The sequence below is a fragment of the Rhinatrema bivittatum genome, chromosome 6, assembly GCF_901001135.1.
Source record: "Rhinatrema bivittatum chromosome 6, aRhiBiv1.1, whole genome shotgun sequence".
Lineage (NCBI taxonomy): Eukaryota > Metazoa > Chordata > Amphibia > Gymnophiona > Rhinatrematidae > Rhinatrema > Rhinatrema bivittatum.
The window spans coordinates 163,815,634-163,834,540 of NC_042620.1; the positions used below are offsets into that span (position 1 = coordinate 163,815,634).

The 18,907-nt window shown below is 44.2% G+C and overlaps 1 protein-coding gene across 2 annotated transcripts in view; it reads left to right on the forward strand.

Annotated features, from left to right (window-relative positions):
* Positions 1–18,907, forward strand: part of BARD1 (BRCA1 associated RING domain 1) — a 336,286-nt gene that overhangs the window by 311,770 nt on the left and 5,609 nt on the right. For both annotated transcript variants that reach the window (XM_029606122.1, XM_029606123.1), the window contains one exon: positions 15,123–15,220. In XM_029606122.1, coding sequence (XP_029461982.1) covers positions 15,123–15,220 — 98 coding nt within the window. The remainder of the gene's footprint in view (positions 1–15,122; positions 15,221–18,907) is intronic.

Below are 18,907 nucleotides of genomic sequence, written 5' to 3' on the forward strand. Positions count from 1 at the left end.
CATAAGATCCTAGTTTTATTTATATTTAAAAATAAGTGATGGTCAGTCAACCATCCTCTTAACTTTGCAAAAGGGTAGCCTGTAGCCTACTTACTTACCTGCAGAAAACATTACAATTTAAATGAGATATTGGAAAAATTAATATTTGGCTTTGTTTGTGTAAGTGTAGTCAATTCTTTACAAACACCTTGTTATAAACATGACTTCAAATGACTCTCCAAGGATATTTCAGATCATTTTAAATTTTTGTTTGCATTTAAGCTTTATTTAATCTGGTGTTACAGTGTTGATTAGTGCACCCCTGGCTGTTAATGGGCCCAGCTTATTATGCCCCATCCTTTTAAAAAGTGACTGCTTTTCATCTCTAGTGGGAAATGTTAGCAATAACTCATGGGGTTCGATGCAGCTAAGTGACTATAATTAACAACACCGCTCCATCTGTTCCCACCAGTCTTTATTATTAGTCTTCTTCCTAGTCATTACAAGCTAAAGATTGTTATAACAAATAATTGGACTCCTGCTGGTAGAACATTTGTCTATGGAAAAGGCTGGAGTTTGTTGCCTCTCTTTTTCTCTTCTTTTTCACGGTTTTCTCATTAATAAAGTCTACTGAAACCTCATAGTAACATAATCTTGTGGGCTGACTCCAGTGACTGTTGCTCAAAATGCTGGGCAGATGGACCTGAGTTAGATTTCCTAGTCAGGTCTTCCGCTCCCCATTGTGGTTGGGGATACAGTGGGGAGGCAGTGTTAGAGCCAGGGGAAACTGCTGGGCCTGAAAAAAAATTAAACTTATGAAAACTAATATAGTCTAATACTCCTTGTCTAAAGTGTTCTTCATTCATATTGCACGCTGATGGACATTGTGTGGAAATGTGATTGGGAATGATGCTGAAATATATGGATCTTTCTAACTTAGGGCCTCATTTTCCAAAGCTATCGCAGGCTTGTGCTGTTAGCGTAAACCTGCAATAGCCTGCGAAAGTAGCGCAGGCCTGCGCTACTGAAATCGGGGCGGAGTCGGCCCCGGAAGAGGAGGAGTCGGGGGCGTCACCGGGGCCGACCCCGGGAGGACGGCGCGCCGAACGGAAAGGTAAGGCCCTTTTCGTTCTCTATTTCGCGCCCAATAACTACACCTTCTATGGTGTAGTTATTGGGCGCGATGGGCAGCGATCGCTGCCGGACCGCCCCCCCACTTCGACCCCCGCCCCCCCCCCCCCCCCCGTTAGCACAATTTTCTAAAGTATTGCAGGCCTGCGATACTTTAGAAAATGAGGCCGTTATTTAGGAAAAAATCATTCTAATTAGTAGAATAATAGCTTTGCTTTTTTTTTTTTTTTTTTTTTTTAACAGCGCTTTTGAGACTTGTTTGGGGGAGAAAATCTTTTGAAGGTAGGGTCACACATGTATAGGCAGACAGTTAGTATCAGTCTGATTTTAGTTCCTGTTGTCAGACCTTGGTTTTGTTTTATTTTACATAGCTTTTACTATAGGGACAGTAACTTTCAAACGGGGAGACCCAAACTCGTGTGCGTCGGTGTGTGCCCGGAGACGCGGCAGTTTTATAACGTGGGGACATATTCGCTCATCGGTACTTCTGCACGCATCTGCCTGCCTTGTAAAATTGGGTGGGGACACACACAAGTGCCAGATGTGAGCCCATCTCCCAATTTCGGCATGCGTCCAGCGTTTAAAATTCACCTTTAAATGTTTCTTTAAAGAGATTCAGAAGCAAGCTACATTTCATACATTGAATATCAGCCAATTTTTTTTAGTTGATCGCTAGGTGAGTGAGGCAAGAAAATGGCCTCCATGAAATGTGTTGGCCCAAATGGAAATTTTGTAAAAATGTTAATAAATGATGATAAATATTAGCAAATATTACTGAATAGTTTTACTAGACTTTATAATCTAAAAATAATACTTTTTACCTTTTTATTACAGTTCAGCCTTTTATGCTATGAGGCTGTTACTTTTTCTGGCCTAAGTGAGATTTGAATGTTTTTGTACACTGAATCGTTTCTTACTGCACAATTACAATTATGCATTGCATTCAATCATACAGTCGTATATATACCATTCATATGGTGGACAGTGAATTCTGTCCGCTGATGCCAGAGCAGAGCAGCATTTAAGAAGGATGGCAGAAGGGCAGAGCAGCAACTTGTGTTTCCAGGGGACAGATTGTGCCTGGTTTCAGCAGAAGGTGATACTGTACTTTTTTATTTTTATTTTATTTTTACAAAGGAGCTAGCTTGGGGCCAAGTAGCTGGGCTGGTAGTGACTCTAGTAAAATTTAAAGGTTTTCTTTTAATTTATACATGTGAGCTGCATGCATCCTTTCCTGTCTTATAACCCAGTAGGTTAAGGTTCTGTAGGAGCATGAATGTTGACTTTAAGGTGTAATAGTGTAGATGCCTATGGCAGCAAACTCAAAAAAGAGCATTGGTAAGGAGTTTTATGTAGATCATCTGACTGAAGGTTAATTTGCTGGCCAGCTAAGTCCGCAAATCTACTTTAATCCATGATCTCAAATAGAAAATAGTGAGGTAGATTTTATAAATCTACGCGCGCGCGTGTACTTTTGTTCGTGCACCAGGTATGAACAAAAGTACACCGGATTTTATAAGATACACGCGTAGCCACGCGTATCTTATAAAATCCGGGGTCGGCGCGCGCAAGGAGGTGCACATTTGTGCAACTTGCGTGCGCCGAGCCCTGCGCATGCTGCCCGTTCCCTCCGAGGCCGCTCCGAAATCGGAGCTGCCTCGGAGGGAACTTTCCTTCTAACCCCCGCACCTTTCCCTCCCTTCCCCTACCTAACCCCCCCACCCCCCCCCCGGCCCTATGTAAACCTTCCCCCTACCTTTGTTGCTAAAGTTACGCCGGCCGGAGGCTGGCGTAACTCTGTGCATGCCAGCAGGCTGCTGGCGCGCCATCACCCGACCCGGGGGCTGGTCCAGAGGCCACGCCCCCGACACATCCCCCTTGCGAAGCCCCGGGACTTATGTGTGTCCCGGCGCGCGCAGGGGTTTTTTAAAAGGGTTACGCGTGTACCTTATGCGCGTAACCCTTTTAAAATCCGGCCCAATGGATTCTAACTACCACCTAATTCCACCCTTCTATGACTGAGCTGGATCACATGCATTATTTTGGTGACCCTTGGGCCCGCCAACATTGAGAGCACTATAAGAGCAATGCTTCTTAGCCCAACTACTGGGAGGATTCCTGGCAGTTTTCATCTGGGAAAAATTACAAACCTATGCTTGAAGAAAGCAAAGATACTCAATTTGCATGTGCCACTCCTTTCTCTTCTTTAATGCTACTGATAGTGGGATTCAGTTGCACACAAACAGAATTATGTGGATCGGAGGTGGTTAATATGACAAGGACGGTTATTTGTGGAAAAAGAATGAGAAGGCCATGGGGGCTAAAGATAAAATGAGAACAATTTCTGTATGCACAGATCTGGCATCCATACATATGCAGCACACACCCTGAAAAGTGGGAAATGGAGATTTTAGATTTCAATTAAACAATGAAAATTAAAGCATTTTAATAGGTGTTTCTGTAAATTCTGTTTGTATTTTGTTTTGCTTGTTTCAAGTTAGTGGTCTGGTGTATAACCAAGAATGACACTATGAGTCTTTGTGCCGGAGAGAGATTTCTGCAATCATGTATTAACCCTTACATACAGAAAGTTCTGAAGCCTCATAGTTATTAAAATCCACATCATCCTTGTTCTTAGTTATGAATTGATATTTTATGAATTACCATGTACAGATTTTTTTTTCTAGAATTGTATATTCTTTTCCATTTTTACTAACAAGGTATAATTTATTTAGCAATACAAACTCTGTCCTACATGTTGTCAATTTCTTGTTCCTTCCTTCCTTCATTCATTCAGTGCTGATACTACCTACAATAGCATTTGTTATGCCATGACTTATTACATACATGATTGTATTATTGCAAATATTAGCCTATGAAATTACTGAAGGATATGGATAGAAGTGAGCTGATTGGAGGACAAAGCTTAAGCTTTACATAGACCTGTAATAGCCATATTCATCCATGATTCTTTGTACGTTGTGGTTTATTTTTCCGGAACAACAAAAGAAAAATCAAACAAAAAAGGAACTTACATGATCTTAAATGAGACAAATTTCAAACTCTCCGCATTGGAAGAAACTTTGCCAGTGCATTTTACCCCCTTGTCTTTATACCAGTTTTCAAAGAGAAAGTACCTGTGTGTTTTTTTTTTAAATTTGCCTCAGACAGTTCCACCTACTTAATGTGATGTTACATTTTTCATGGAAAATATCACCACAGATTTGAAAATATAATCAACACACACTATTTTCCTCTCCAGTTCTAAACAAACCTCAGGGAACACTTCCTTTAAATGTGACTAAGAGTACATCATAAATAAGTCTCTTGTGAACGAAAAATTTATATTCAATAAAACTTGTTATAAAGCCAATTTACTTATAATGTTTCCACTTAAAAAGATGTACTTCTTTCCGGCGTTAAAACTGTGCGATATGGCTTTGCAAACTGCGAAGCCAGCCCACTTGGACAGAAATCCCACCCCAAACTCCTCCCCCTTTTCCAAATTAGCATTGCACCATGAGTTAAGGCGTGGAAAAAAAAACCACCTTTAGTAGCAGCATTTATTTATTCTTTTTTTTTACCGACGTTCATGACCCGTCATATCATATCGGTTTACATCAAACACAGGAGAAGTACATTGAACAGGGGATGAAAACTTGCTTGGTAATGGGGTATTAACTTTTTCAAAACCATTTAGAGTATTAAGAACTGAGAGCTGGGGTGGGGAGAGGGGGGGTGATAGGAGGAACTGGCGAGGAAGGGCTGCTTGGGACCGGGGGGTGAAAGCAGTCTAAAATAAAGGGCTGCTTGGGACTGAGAGAAGAAAGCAGTATAAAATATAACAGTATATACTATAGCAATATAATGCAATATGAAACAATGTAACCATAGTAGCAATTAACAATATAAGAGGGGAGGGGGGGTGACGGGGGAGAAAGGTAAAACAAGGGGCGTGGTCGGGAATCAAGTGGGGTGGTCGGGAATCAAGGCTGATCAGTAACGTCGGTCAGGACAGTTCTACAATCTAGAGTTCCATAGTGATATTAGGGAAATGCTTGCTTAAAAAGCCAAGTCTTAAGTTTTTTCTTGAAAGTCAATGGGCATTGCTCTTGGCGTAGGTCTGGGGGTAGTGCATTTCATTGTGAAGGACCAGCGGTGGAGAAAGCACGTTTCCTTATGGAAGAGTGGTGAGAGGCCTTGGTGGGTGGAGCGTGAAGGGTATCTTTATACGCTGCTCGGATGGGTCTTGTGGAAGTGTGAAGACGAAGAGGGATATCTAGTACCAGGGAGGACTGGCTATGGATGGACTTGTGTATAATGGTGAGGGCTTTGTGAAGGATCCTGAAATTAATGGGAAGCCAGTGCAGATTCCGTAGGATGGGAGTGATGTGATCTCCTCGATTAGAGTTGGTTAGTATCCTTGCGGCAGCTTTCTGGAGCATCTGTAATGGTCTAGTGGTGGTAGCGGGGAGGCCTATTAGGAGGGAGTTGCAGTAGTCGATTTTAGAAAATAAAGTAGCTTGGAGAACAGTGCGGAAGTCATGTAAGTGGAGGAGTGGTCTGAGCCTTTTCAGAACTTGTAACTTATAAAAGCATTCTTTAGTAGTGTTATTGATGAATTTTTTTTAATTTAAGCGGTTGTCCAATATAACACCCAGGTCTCTCACTTGGGCTGTGAAGATTGTGGGGGGTGGAGGGGGGGGGAGGTTGAAGAGAGGGGGGTTGTTGTCATCCAGCGAGATGAGAAGGAGCTCGCTTTTGGCCGTGTTGAGGACTAGATTGAGGTTGGAGAGGAGAAGGTTGATGGAGTCCAGGCAGCTGTTCCAGAAGGTGAGGGTTTTGGAGATGGATTCTGTGATCAAGATGAGGATTTGTACGTTGTCGGCGTATATAAAATGGGTTAACTTTAAATTAGTGAGGAGTTGGCAGAGGGGTAGGAGATAAATGTTGAAGAGGGTAAGGGATAGTGATGATCCTTGAGGGACTCCGAGTGAAGAGCTGATGGGGTGAGATTCTTTGTTTCCTATTCTAACCTTGTAGTTTCTGTTACTTAGGAAGGACTTGAACCAACTAAGGGCTGTTCCTGAAATGCCGATGTCCGAGAGGCGGTTGATAAGGATTGCGTGATTCATGGTATCAAACGCAGCGGAGATGTCAAGTAAAGCCAGTAGAAACGATTATCCTTTGTCTAATCCCATGTGGATGTAGTCTGTGAGAGAGATTAGGAGGGATTGGTGTTTAGTGATTTACGGAAACCAAACTGAGCGGGGAAGAGTATATTATGATCATCTAGGTAGTCTGATAGTTGGGTGTTGACCAGTTTCTCCATGAGTTTGGCGATGGGTCGAAAGTTGGCAAAGTTAGTGGGGTCCAGATTTGGTTTCTTTAGTAGTGATTTAAGGGATGCAAGTTTGTGATTGGTCGTCAGGGATAGAGGGTTGGGAGGACTTCTTAAAACGCTTCTTATCTGGCTAAATCAGATAGCCAGTTAAGTCTAAAAAGCACTATCTGATTTAACCAATTAAAGTATGTGTTTTAGACTTATCTGACTACGGTATATAAACAGATAAGTAGCATTTTAAGATTTGTCTGACTAAATAGGGCTTTGCCGCTGCTTAGCCGTATAAATCGATACCTGTCCAGATAAGTGCAGCTACTTAGCCAGATAACTCAAAATTTATATGTATAAGTACAAAAATGTATTTGTGCGTTTTTCACGTGACTGATCCCAATTACATTTATGCATATTTTATAGCCTATGTACATTGTATATGTGCAGGTTATAAAATACCAGAGCAGTTTGTGCATGCCCATGTATACATTCTATGGGTGCATGCGCAAATGTTTTAAATTTATCCTCCATATGTTTATTCATGCACTATGATAGAATCAGGATTGGATTTAGCCTCTCTTGAAAAAATAGTTGTACATGAATGCAACTGAAGGAAACAAGGGACAGCATGCATGTTCACAAACCCAGAACAGGAAACAAAGAGATTGGAAAGGTGTATTTATGGAGTACACAAAATTTCCAAAGGTGTTTTTTTTTTTTTTCACGTCTTGTTTCAACCTCCTGCCAGTTTAGCCCTTCTATCTCATTTATACCCTTTTTTGTTCTCTCACACGCCTAAGCCAATTCCCACTCGATCTCCAAGACCCTCCTCAACCCCCACCCCAAATGATCTCTCAGACCCCAGTTGTCATCCCTCCCCACCTCCAGTTGATTTCTCTCATCTCACCCTCCTTTCCCCATTCCTCACACTCTTGCTTGAGCCGGCAGAAGGAGGTGATTGGCAGTGCATTGTTCTGCAGCACCCTGCTCAGCAGCCTGGGCCCAACTTGCATTCTGAACCATTTGTGTAGTGTGTATGTTTGGGTGGAACAGGCTGTATGGTGTGTGTTTGCTGTGACCATTGGTGAGTGTATATGCTCCAATCACTGGGGAAACGTGCACCAGCTGCCCCCACTCCTCTCACCTCCATCTGCTTTCTCCCTTCACCCTTCTCTCTCTTGTACCCTCTCACCTAGCTTTCTCTCCTCTACACACACACAGTCATCCATCTTTATCCCCCCACCTACTCATTCCTTAGTTTCCTATAATATTTTCTTTTTTTTCATTCTGGTTCCTTGTCGTTGGCTGACAAGGCCTGAGGGAACCCACTAGGCTTGCTGTTCTGATTACTGGCTCTTCCTCCTTGTCTTTGACTGGCCACTGCTTATGACACTGGATTCTCCATCTTTGGCTAACAGGCCCTAGGGAAATCCACCAGCCGCATTGTTCTTGCCCCCAGCTTCTCTCACTGTAGTCTGTGTGTTTTTAGAACGTTTGTAGCTTCGTGCTACTGGGCATGCATAGATGTGAAAATTGCACAGACAATTACATTATTGGGCAAATAAGGCATCATTGCACTTACTGTAAAAAAAAAAAAAAAAAAAATACTATTTCCTAGCGTGTAGCAGATGGACTCAAGACCAATGGGTATAGTGTACTCCTGTTAGCAGTTGGAGACGGATCAGATTTCAATCTGACATCAGCTCCTAGTACATATACCCCTGCAGGAAGTGCAGCTCTTCAGTATTTTCCGTCTCCATAGCAGTTAGGGACTATCTGCACGCTCTCGCAGCGTTTGAACCAAATCCAAAGAAGAAAACCAAAATTAAAAGGGAAAACCTACCTGAAGACGAGCCCCGCTCTCCTGTGGTGATACCCTCGGGTCCCTCCCCCAGTTGAGATTCCCGAGGTGATTTCCGTGGTCTCTCTGAGGTGAGCCTCGGTCCGGCGGCCGAATCGCGGTGAGGACCTAGCCCCCGATCCTCGGGCGCGGCTGAGAGGCAGCGGGTGCACCCCTCGAGCGCGGCGGTGAAGGCATTTGCCCTCTCCCCCGCAGCCAGAGACCGCCCGGGATGAAACCGGGAAGCGCCGAAGACAAGGTAAGGTGGAAACTTCTGTTTGAATCTGGTCTCTGAGGAACGAGGAGGAGCACAGGTCACCGATCGGAACCAGTGCCACCGGGTTGATCCGCCCTAGCAGGGCCAGGCCCTGGCTATTAAAAGGGTCTGCTCACGTGGAGACCCTCCGAGGAGGTCGCCAGGTTACCTGCATGCTCGCCGTCGCCATCTTGGCCCTATTTGCCATGTCGCCCGCCGTTCAATCTGAGCGCACAAATCGAGCTAAGCACACAAAAATCCTTGTGCGCATAAACTTGCGCGCATACGTTGCACATCTCAGGCGCACTGGAGCGCACAAGAGCTTACGCGTCCACAGACATGGCACCTCCAGAAACAGGAATAAAAGCTCAAGGCCTCTGCCCTGCATGCCACATCAGAGCCGCACAGAGCGAGGAGGCCGACACCCTGTGCGCACACTGTGAGGAGGCCCTGGGAGATCCAGGTCAGGGCCAGTCCCACCCAGGGCCAAGTGCTAGCTCCTCAGGGGGGTACCCCAGACCTAGCAGGCCCCAGTGGGTCCACCCCACAGACGGGGACCCCCAGAGAACCTGCACCCCTCAACTTAGACCCAGCGTCGATATCTTGGGTGGAGTTATTCAAGGGTATTCACGCCTTTGTCAAGATGCAAACTGAACCTCTGGCTGTTCAGCCACATGCTCCACCGGAAGACCCTCATGCCCCAGGACCCTCGAGGCCTAGGCACAGGCTCCTACCACCCAGAAGCCCCACCTACGGGGACACGGCGTTCTCTGAAGAGGAAGTCGAACCCCTGGAGGAGGGGGAACTTCCCTCGGGGACAGAGCCACACCGAACCATGAGACGCTTCTTCACAAAGGATGAGCTCCCGGACCTCGTATCACAATGTCTAACGGAACTCGCTATCCCGGGCCAAGGCACCTCGGGAGAACCTAGAACGAACCCCCTGCTGGAGGGCCTTCGCCAGACGTCTTGCCATTTTCCTCTCTTACAGGCGGCACAACAGCTAATTGACCTGGAATGGAATGCCCCGGAGTCCACATTCAAAAGGGGACAAGCCTTGTCAGCCATGTATCCTCTGGACCCAGCGACCAAGGAGCTTCTGGCATGCCCTAGAGTGGACGCCATAGTCTGCGCGGTCGCCAAGCGCACTACCATCCCAGTGGAGGTAGGAGCGGCGCTCAAGGACGCAGATGACCGGCGCCTGGAAGCCATCCTAAAACAGTCATTTGAAGTTGCAGCCATGTCCCTGCAGATTGCGGCCTGCTGCACCGTGATGACACGTGCCTGCTTATCACAAGCCAGGAACAACACTCCGGGAGAAGACATGGAACCAGCAGTATCATTCCTCACTGACGCTGCCTCCGATCTAGTGCGCACAGCAGCCAGAGGAGTGTCGTCCGCAGTGGCGGCCAGGAGACAAATCTGGCTTCGAAGTTGGTCGGCTGATGCCTCTTCCAAGACGCGCCTCATGAGGATGCCCTTCAAAGGATCCCTCTTGTTCGGCAGCAAACTAGAGAAACTGGCCAACAAATGGGGCGACTCCCCATTACCACGTCTGCCGGAAGACAGGACGAAGAGAAACCTGCGTCCCTTCCACAGGTCCGCCAGGGGCAGAAGCTCGCAGTAGTCCGTCTTTCATACTGGTTCCGACATTTCCAGGTATCTGGATAGGAGTCTGCCAATGTTGAGGTGGCGTAGACTACGGGCTTCTTCCGAATTCTTTAAGCCATCCATCGTTGGTAGTGAGATGGTTTGGTTAAGGTGGAAGTGTGAGACCACTTTGGGGAGGAAGGAGGGCACCGTGCGTAGTTGGATGGATCTCGGGGTGAGTCTGAAGAACGGCTCATGGCAGGACAGTGCTTGTAGTTCCGAGATGTGGCGGGCCGAACACACGGCCAGCAAGAACACCGTCTTTAAGGTTAACAGACGGAGGGACAGGCCTTGGAGGGGTCTGAAGGCGGATCCCACTAGGAACTCCAAGATGAGGTTGAGGTTCCATAGAGGTACTGGCCACTTTAGTGGTGGGCGGATATGTTTGACTCCTTTCAGGAAGTGTGATACAACTGGGTGCGAGGCTATGCTGTTGCCCTCGCTCCCGGAGCCGTAGCATGACAATGCTTCCACTTGTACCTTGATGGAGGAGGGACAGACCCTTCTGTAGTCCAGGATCACGGGGACCTTGGAGGAGTGTGGCTTGACGTTGTGGTCTTCGCACCAGGCCTCAAAAACTCTCCAGATCCTTATGTACGTTAGAGATGTGGAGAACTTGCGTGCTCGGAGGAGAGTATCTATTACCGCCCCCGAGTATCCGCTCTTTCTTAGGCAGGCCCTGTCAATGGCCAGACCGTAAGAGAGAATTGAGCTGGGTCCTCGTGAAGGATCGGACCTTGGGGGCAGGGGTAGTGGCTCACTGTAGTCTGTGTAGTTTTTAGAACGTTTGTAGCTTCGTGCTACTGGGCATGCATAGATGTGAAAATTGCACAGACAAATACATTATTGGGCAAATAAAGCATCATTGCACTTACTGTAAAAAAAAAAAAAAAATACTAATAAAATTAAGTAAAATGGTATACAAACAAAAAGATTTTTCATGTTTTAATGAAGATATCCACTCCAAAGAGTCAAAAGAAAAGAAATGTGAAATTTGTGTTTAAAAGTACAAGCATAAAAGTATAAAAATAAATACCATTTACCTTGGAGGCCTGTTTATAAATGGCAAAAGACAAAATCCAGGATAGTATCCAAACTCATAAAGAAAAATAAGAAAGTGAGAAAAGAAAAAAATTAATTAGAAAATACAGGGTATTCATAATACTTACTTTGCTCAGTTAATAAATGGGAGAACATTAATCATTAAACCCTCCTGTCAGGTGAGAAGAACAGAAGAAACATGAATAAAGAGAATATAATCAATGAATGCAATCATCCAATAATCTCGGTTCTTGTACGTTGTGATATTCTAAATGAATGCAGATTGTTGAAAACAGAACATAATCCATTAGTTCATTATAATTCATGCTGGATATTATAAAGTGGTGATTAGTTCATTAGTCCATTAATTGATATTGAATACAAAAAATTCATGTGAAATGCAGTAGATTAGTTCAGTTAATCCATGCACTAGTTCATCAAATGGAACATAAAACCAAAATGTTTAGTCTCCTTATTGAAAATTATCTGTTTCAAATAGCGTAACCAGCTTGTTTCAGCTCAGCAAATTAATTTATTGGCTAATAATATGTTCAAATGCAACTGCATCTCAATGTCTCTTAGCATCTAAGCCAAGAGGAGTAGCCTAGTGGTTAGAGCAGTGGACTGAGAACTAGAGTAGCCAGGGCTCAAATCCTGCTTCTCCTATTGAAGCTGTGTGCTAGCTTGGGCAAATCACTTCACCCTCCGTGGCCTCAGATACAAACTTAGGGGTCTGCTTACTGAGCCACGGAGGGAAAAAGCCACAAGTCTTGGTAATAAAGCTTAGTAAAACCCTTGAGACTTTTTTCCTGGTGGGATTTTACCAGCAGGGAAAAATACTGGGGATTAGCTGCCCATGCAGCTCATTTTAATACAGGGAAATCATGTGTGGTATTTGAAATACATTTACTGAATAGACAAGCTTAGTATCTGGCCCCCTTCATTTGTAAGCCCTCTGGGGTAAGGAATGCCTGCTGTACCTGATTTGTAAATTCCTATGAGATTGGATTTGGAAAGGCAAGTAACTTAGATCCAAATCCAAAACTGGGATTCAGCTCATGGCACATGGAACTTATTGGTCTTATTTTCTTTACTTAAAATTTCTTTTATACCACTTACAAAAGTACAACCATGCTAGGCAATTTACAGCCACATCACAGTATATAGACAAAATTGGTAAAAATAAACTAATATTAAACAAGTAAACTATACTTAAAAAAAAAAACAGTAACAGACTGTCGGTTCTTGAGCACATTACTAGTTATATAAGGATTGCTATGCACAGATTATAAACGTATAAGGCGAATATAGTTATAGATTCTTAGAGATATCATTCTTCACTGAATCTGAAAAGGAGATGATGAGATAAAGAAATCCCACTGAAGCAAGCTCATTTGCTAAACTGCAACACTTTATTTTTTCTTTAGTTTATGAGAATGGATGCCATTCTGAATTTTGATTCCACCACTAATAATGCTAATTTGTGCTGTTTGGTCCTGTTTAATAATAACCTTGTTTATAATACCTTTTGAAATTAATGGTTATATGTTGCTCAGTGTTTTGTTTGACTCCTTATGTGGTCATGCAGTATCTCATATGAGCAATTAATAATGACCCTCAATTATACTCTGAAGAAATGTGCAAAATTAATTTTGTTTTTATCAACTGAATATGGATGAGCCTTAAAATTTGAAAACTAAAAAACTGGTGAAAAAACAAAATACATCTTGTAATGCATTTTTTAAAAATGTGATTAGTGAGGAGACCACTCATTTATTTAATTTAAAATCTTTTAAGACCTTCATCCCCTCGATGGTCGTATCTCAGATGGAATAGTGCAGTGGCCTATGTGTGGGCCTCCCAGAGAGGCTCATGAATAGGCTGCAAGTGTTCCAGAGCACAACAGCCAGAGCAGTCCTTGATTACTCCTAAATTGCAGACTCTGCTTTGGTTGACCCTTGAAGCTTGCATTCAGTTCAACATCCTGATATTAGGTTTTTGGGTTATAAGATAAATACAGCATGTTAGGCAAGCATCTCTTTCTCCCTCCACTCAGTAATAGAAATGGAAATCAGCTGACTTCAGTTGCCCTATTTTTTAGATGGCAGAGGTCAGCAAGCTGGATGCTGCGGACTGTGGCTGTTCTTATTCTAAAGAACTGCCTGCCAAAACTGCCTCTTGGTATACCTAGGACTGCATGAGAATATTGTGTATGGTGAGATGTCTCCCATTGCATACTAATCCCACTCTTGTTGCCCAGTTCCATTATCTTCTTAATTACAAAGCTTGGGATGGCATAGCCTCAAATATAAACCTTAATAAAGAAAGCTAAGCCAGCAATGTGAGAAAACAGAATCCCCTTTGATAAATTTTTTCCCAGCCAAACCATTGTTTCGGAGATGAAGTCATAGTACCATTTCTTGCCTCTGAAGAACAGTTTGATCTATCTGCATCCACGTTTCCATGTCTTCCTTGTTGCTATAGCTACAGATCCTTGCCATACCATTGGGTTCCAACTCTCCATAACTGTTCTGAGACCGCTGGACCTACTCTGTCAGATCTTGATGCCATTTTTCTAAATAAAGACCACTTGGAACAAGTGTCAGCTATCTCATTTTGTGCTTGTGGCATATATTGAGCATCAGGCATGTCAGCACAAATTCCCTAAACAAATGAACTATTAGTTTGCATTTTGACCTTGTCCAGGTTATCAAATTAGAAATCACTTTCCTGTTGCAGAGCCCGTGACTGGCTCCAGGAAGGTGATAGTTCTGTTTATACCTGTTGCATGTTATTCAGCAACCCAGAACACAGTGTACCTTGTCCCCTGGGAGTGCACCTAATCATCACCCCCCTCCCATGCATCTAGGTATAACTCCAGATCCCTCCTGGATATGGGAGGTACCTGCCAGATAGATTTGTCATTGTATCCTTCCAGGAATTATTCCAGTTCCCAAGTTCTACCACAGGGCCCCTGTGACTCCAATGTAATGATGGGCCCTTCATATCCCAGAAATAGCCCATTCCAGCCCAAGATATCCCCTACATCTGAGGCTTAATGCACAAGCTGCATCCCAGGCTCTCTCAATTGCAATACAATCCAAACACTGGCGAAAGCTGCCAGGGAAACTGAAGTTAGGGTGATGGCCACCTACACACACTGCTTCTCCCCTCCACAGGAGGCAAAGTGCAAACCCACACACACCAGCCAGCAGGGCTACAGTACCTGCACTCACTGCCCTTCACCAAGACCTTGCTTGCAGCCAATGTATGTGCACATGTGCAAATTATTCAAATCCTGGAACCTCATGGCTCACACTGCCGCCCAGTTGCTCCTGGACATTAGCTAGCCTGTGCTGTTCCTCCTTGTGTCTCCCACCCTGCCCCTACACCACCACTCAAAGGAATGAGAATGCAGTGGTTATTGCAGGTAGAAAGCATGGAGACAAACTCCTGATGTCTCCCCTCACCCTCCAGAACCCTAGCTGCATTTCCCAAGCCAGCACATCCAAATCATCTGTGATGTGTTCCAAGCCTATGCACCCCCAAAAAGGATCACACCTGGCCCCTCAACCCACTGTCCACAGGGATTAAGATATGATGGCAGCTTGCTTCTTCCTCTCCTTTAAATCTTGGCCAGAGCCCTGTCTTCAAACCTGCTGACCTATTTGTGAACCATGGCTGGGTTTCCTTCAACGGCCAGGCCCACACACCCCACAAGTAGATAGAGAAGGGGGTTGGGTACACTGTGTATGATGACATGTTATAGGGAGCGTCTGGCCTGATGCCTTAATATGAATCTGTGTAGGATTCTTTAAACTTGGTTTTTCTTCTTAGTTTACATATGTGCATGGCTACCAAACATATTTTCATATTTTCCATTCTTCCAGGGGTGAAGTCATGTTTGGCAATCAGAGATCGAGAACAAGAGCTGGAATACGAAATTCCTGATGGTCCACAAAGAGGAAGGCTTAACCGTGAACAGCTGGTAGTTATCTGTTGATGCAGGGTCTACTGTAAACTCTGGCTTGTACTTGGATAAGAACAATTAACATTGTAAATGAGCATGTGCTCAGGTATTTGATTCTACACAGGGATGTTGCTGCATAGAAAAATCCCAAAGATAGCAACTATAACTTATCAGTGGATATTTATCAAATTGGTATATATTTCCATAAACTTTGTTAAAGCTTCAGGTCAAAATTCCAATAAATTTATGTGCATAGTTTACTTACAGTCTTAAAAAGATGTCCAAGTCTATTTATGACAGAAATACATAGAGTCACTCCTTGCCTTTAAACACAAGACACTGGAAGAGCAGTTTTTAAAAGGATCCAGGTTCCTGATCATGGAATTAGACACCTAGATCCCTGGGTTTCAAATTGGACAGAGCCAAGTTCCCGGGGAGTGTGTTTGGGTCAAGGATGAAAAAGCATCTGCATATAATTGAATTTTCAATGATGTGTGTGCTGACCTCTCCCAGAACTCAAGGGTAAAATCAGAAATGTGAAGGCCAGGAAGAAAAGCAGAAACATTAAGAAAAAAATATTTTTTCTTCACTCAAGGGTAGAAGTGGAAAAATATATTTTCCAAAATTCCCCTCCTCCCCCCCCAGGATTTCATATGTCTAAAAGTACACAGGTATTTTTGTACATATATACCTTTAACCAGTTTTCAAAGAGAAACTGTCCACTTATCTTGCCAATATGCATCTTCTTGAAATTTTCCTCCTTAAATATGTGTTAATTTTGACAGTGTCATGATTTGTACACTAATTTCCATGAATGAATGTTTTGCATTTACAGAGTCTGATTGGTTAGTATACTAGAGCAGTGGTTCTCAACCTTTTTTCTGTCGGGACTCACCTGACAGATGGTTCTCACATGCGTGACACACTGACCCATGATCGTCATGGGGCTAGATGTAAAAGTACAGTTTGCATCCACAGGAACCCCCCTGACCCACATATTGGATGTAAAGCAGAATTATGACATTCCCCATACAACTCACCCTACAAAAAAGATATTCTGGTTCTGGTGTGATCTCAGTAACAGCAACTCAAATTGCTTCTACTTCCAAGCTCAATAGCCCTACTTATGAAAAGACAGCAGTTTACTACCAATGCATGTCCTCTTGAGAAAACACAACAAATAAGTCTGATAAAACGCTTACATGCTAGTAAAATATCTCATCTTGGTAACAGACAGAGAACTGACCTAACATACTCCCAGGATCTGTAGTAATTCACTTAAACTAATCCGTACACAGTTACACCTGTATTATGGCATACACTCAAACAGGAGCAACCCTATCTATGAAAAGGCAACACTACAAATATTAAATCAGGCCCTAAAAACCAATACACCTCTTATTAGGAAAACAGAACTAGCAAGCAGCTATAGATCCCCACACAGAAATAATTGTAAAACTATACTAATAAGCAGAATAAATGTTTCAAAACAGCTATGAACAGAATAACATCCAACAAAAACTCATAAAAACTATTAAAAATTCTCCAAACACCAATAAAATATTTCAAAAAAAGCAGACACATCACATAATATTAAATAATTAAAATGGCAGTCAATCAAGAAAAATAAACTTAAAAAGCCACTTTTACTTACCCCCTCCAGCAGCTCTCCTACTCCTCTTCCATGCAGGCCGTAGCACACAGCAGAAGCAGCAGTAGAGGCTAAGCTCTATACTCATGGTCCTCTTCCTTAGGGCTCATGTCTCTCATCACACATCATACCAGTCATGCCTCCATGACCAGTTTCTGTCTCTCACACACCAGTCATCTCCCAAACAGTCTTTAACACACACACACCAGTCACCTTCCTGAACAGTTTCTCTCATGCCATACACACACACAGGCTTCCCCACTCCCGTGTTCTACTTACATATACGGGCTTCTCACTCTCATAATCACTTTCTCTGTCTCACACACACTCAACAGTCTCTCACTCCCATGCTTGTTCTCTCCACATGCACAGGCTTTTCATTCCCATAATACTTTCTTTCTCTCTTTCTCTCACACACACACACACACACACACACACAAACACACACCAGTCACCTGATCTCTCTCATGCATACACACACAGGCTTCCCACTCCCATGTTCTCTTTCAGATATACAGGCTTCTCACTCCCATGCTGTGTCTCACACACACCCAGGTTTCTCACTCCCATGCTCACTTCACATGCACAGGTTTCTCATTCCCATAATCACTTTCTCTCTCTCTCACACACAAACACACACCAGTCACCTGATCTCTCTCATGCATACACACACACACACACAGGCTTCCCACTCCCATGTTCTCTTTCAGATATACAGGCTTCTCACTCCCAAGCTGTGTCTCACACATACCCAGGTTCCTCACTCCCATGCTCACTCTTCACATGCACAGGTTTCTCATTCCCATAATCACTTTCTTTCACACACACACACACCAATCACCTGATCTCTCTCATGCATACACACACACAGGCTTCCCACTTCCATGTTCTATCTTACATATACAGGCTTCTCCCTCCCATGCTGTGTCTCACACACACCCAGGTTTCTCACTCCCATGCTCACTCTCTTCACATGCACAGGCTTCTCATTCCCATAATCACTTTCTCTCTGTTACATACACATACACACACACACACACATCAGTCACATCCCTGACTGTCTCACACTCTTACATACACATCAGTCATCTTGAGCAGTCACTTTCATTGTCTCTCACATATACACATACATCAGCTCTCTGACCAGTTTCTCTCAATCACACCCATGCTCTCAATCAAATACATTCTCTCACTTACACACTGGCTGGCTGGCTGCTTCTCTCTCTTTCTCTCACTCACTTCCTCCCCCCCCCCCCCGCCGCCCCTCCCCAAGCACAAATGGTAGCTGCAGCAGCCTCCTCCTCCAGCCCCCGCAAGCCAAGAAAGTAGAATCCCATCGGCCGTGGGAGGCTCATGCTGCTGTCTCCTTTCTCGATTACCGTCTGCTTCAATTGCTCAGGGGCCGAAGCTGCAGCGGCCACTGCTACTTTATCATGCGGCACGGCTCTTTCTCCTTCCCGCGCACCGCGTATCACTTCTGTTCCGGGTCACGGGGGGGGGGGCAGGCGAGGGAAGAAAAAAAAGACCAGCCACGGGTGCCACAGCTTCTTTTAGCACTGCTGCCGTTCCCACTGGGCTTGAACGTGCTGATAGCCCGGTGGCAACGGCAGCAGGGAAGAAAGAGCAGCGGGAGAGACCGGGAGCACGCGACACACCAGCCGGTGCTTGGCGACACACTGGTGTGTCGCGACACACCGGTTGAGAAGCGCTGTACTAAAGGTGTGTTTGGAAAAAAAATGTTTATTCCTTATTTCATTTTGTTTTTCTCCCATTTTGTTTCATTTCAATCTTTTGTTATGCTGGTTAAAGGGATAATAAGCTCCAAGTAAGAAAGCCTCCTTTCCCGGACTCTCAAGAGCTCTGCAGTACACACGCACATTCTCTCACAAAGTTCCTTATAATGCCAGTGACCTTTCACTCCCCCCGAAGAAATGTCTGTGAAACCTTACCCACTCCCCCGAAAAAAAAAAAAGTACAAAATGCCCAGAAATCCCCCCTCCTTCTTTATCCTAAATCTAAAGTCTTACATTTCCCTAGGGCAAGAATGATCCTGT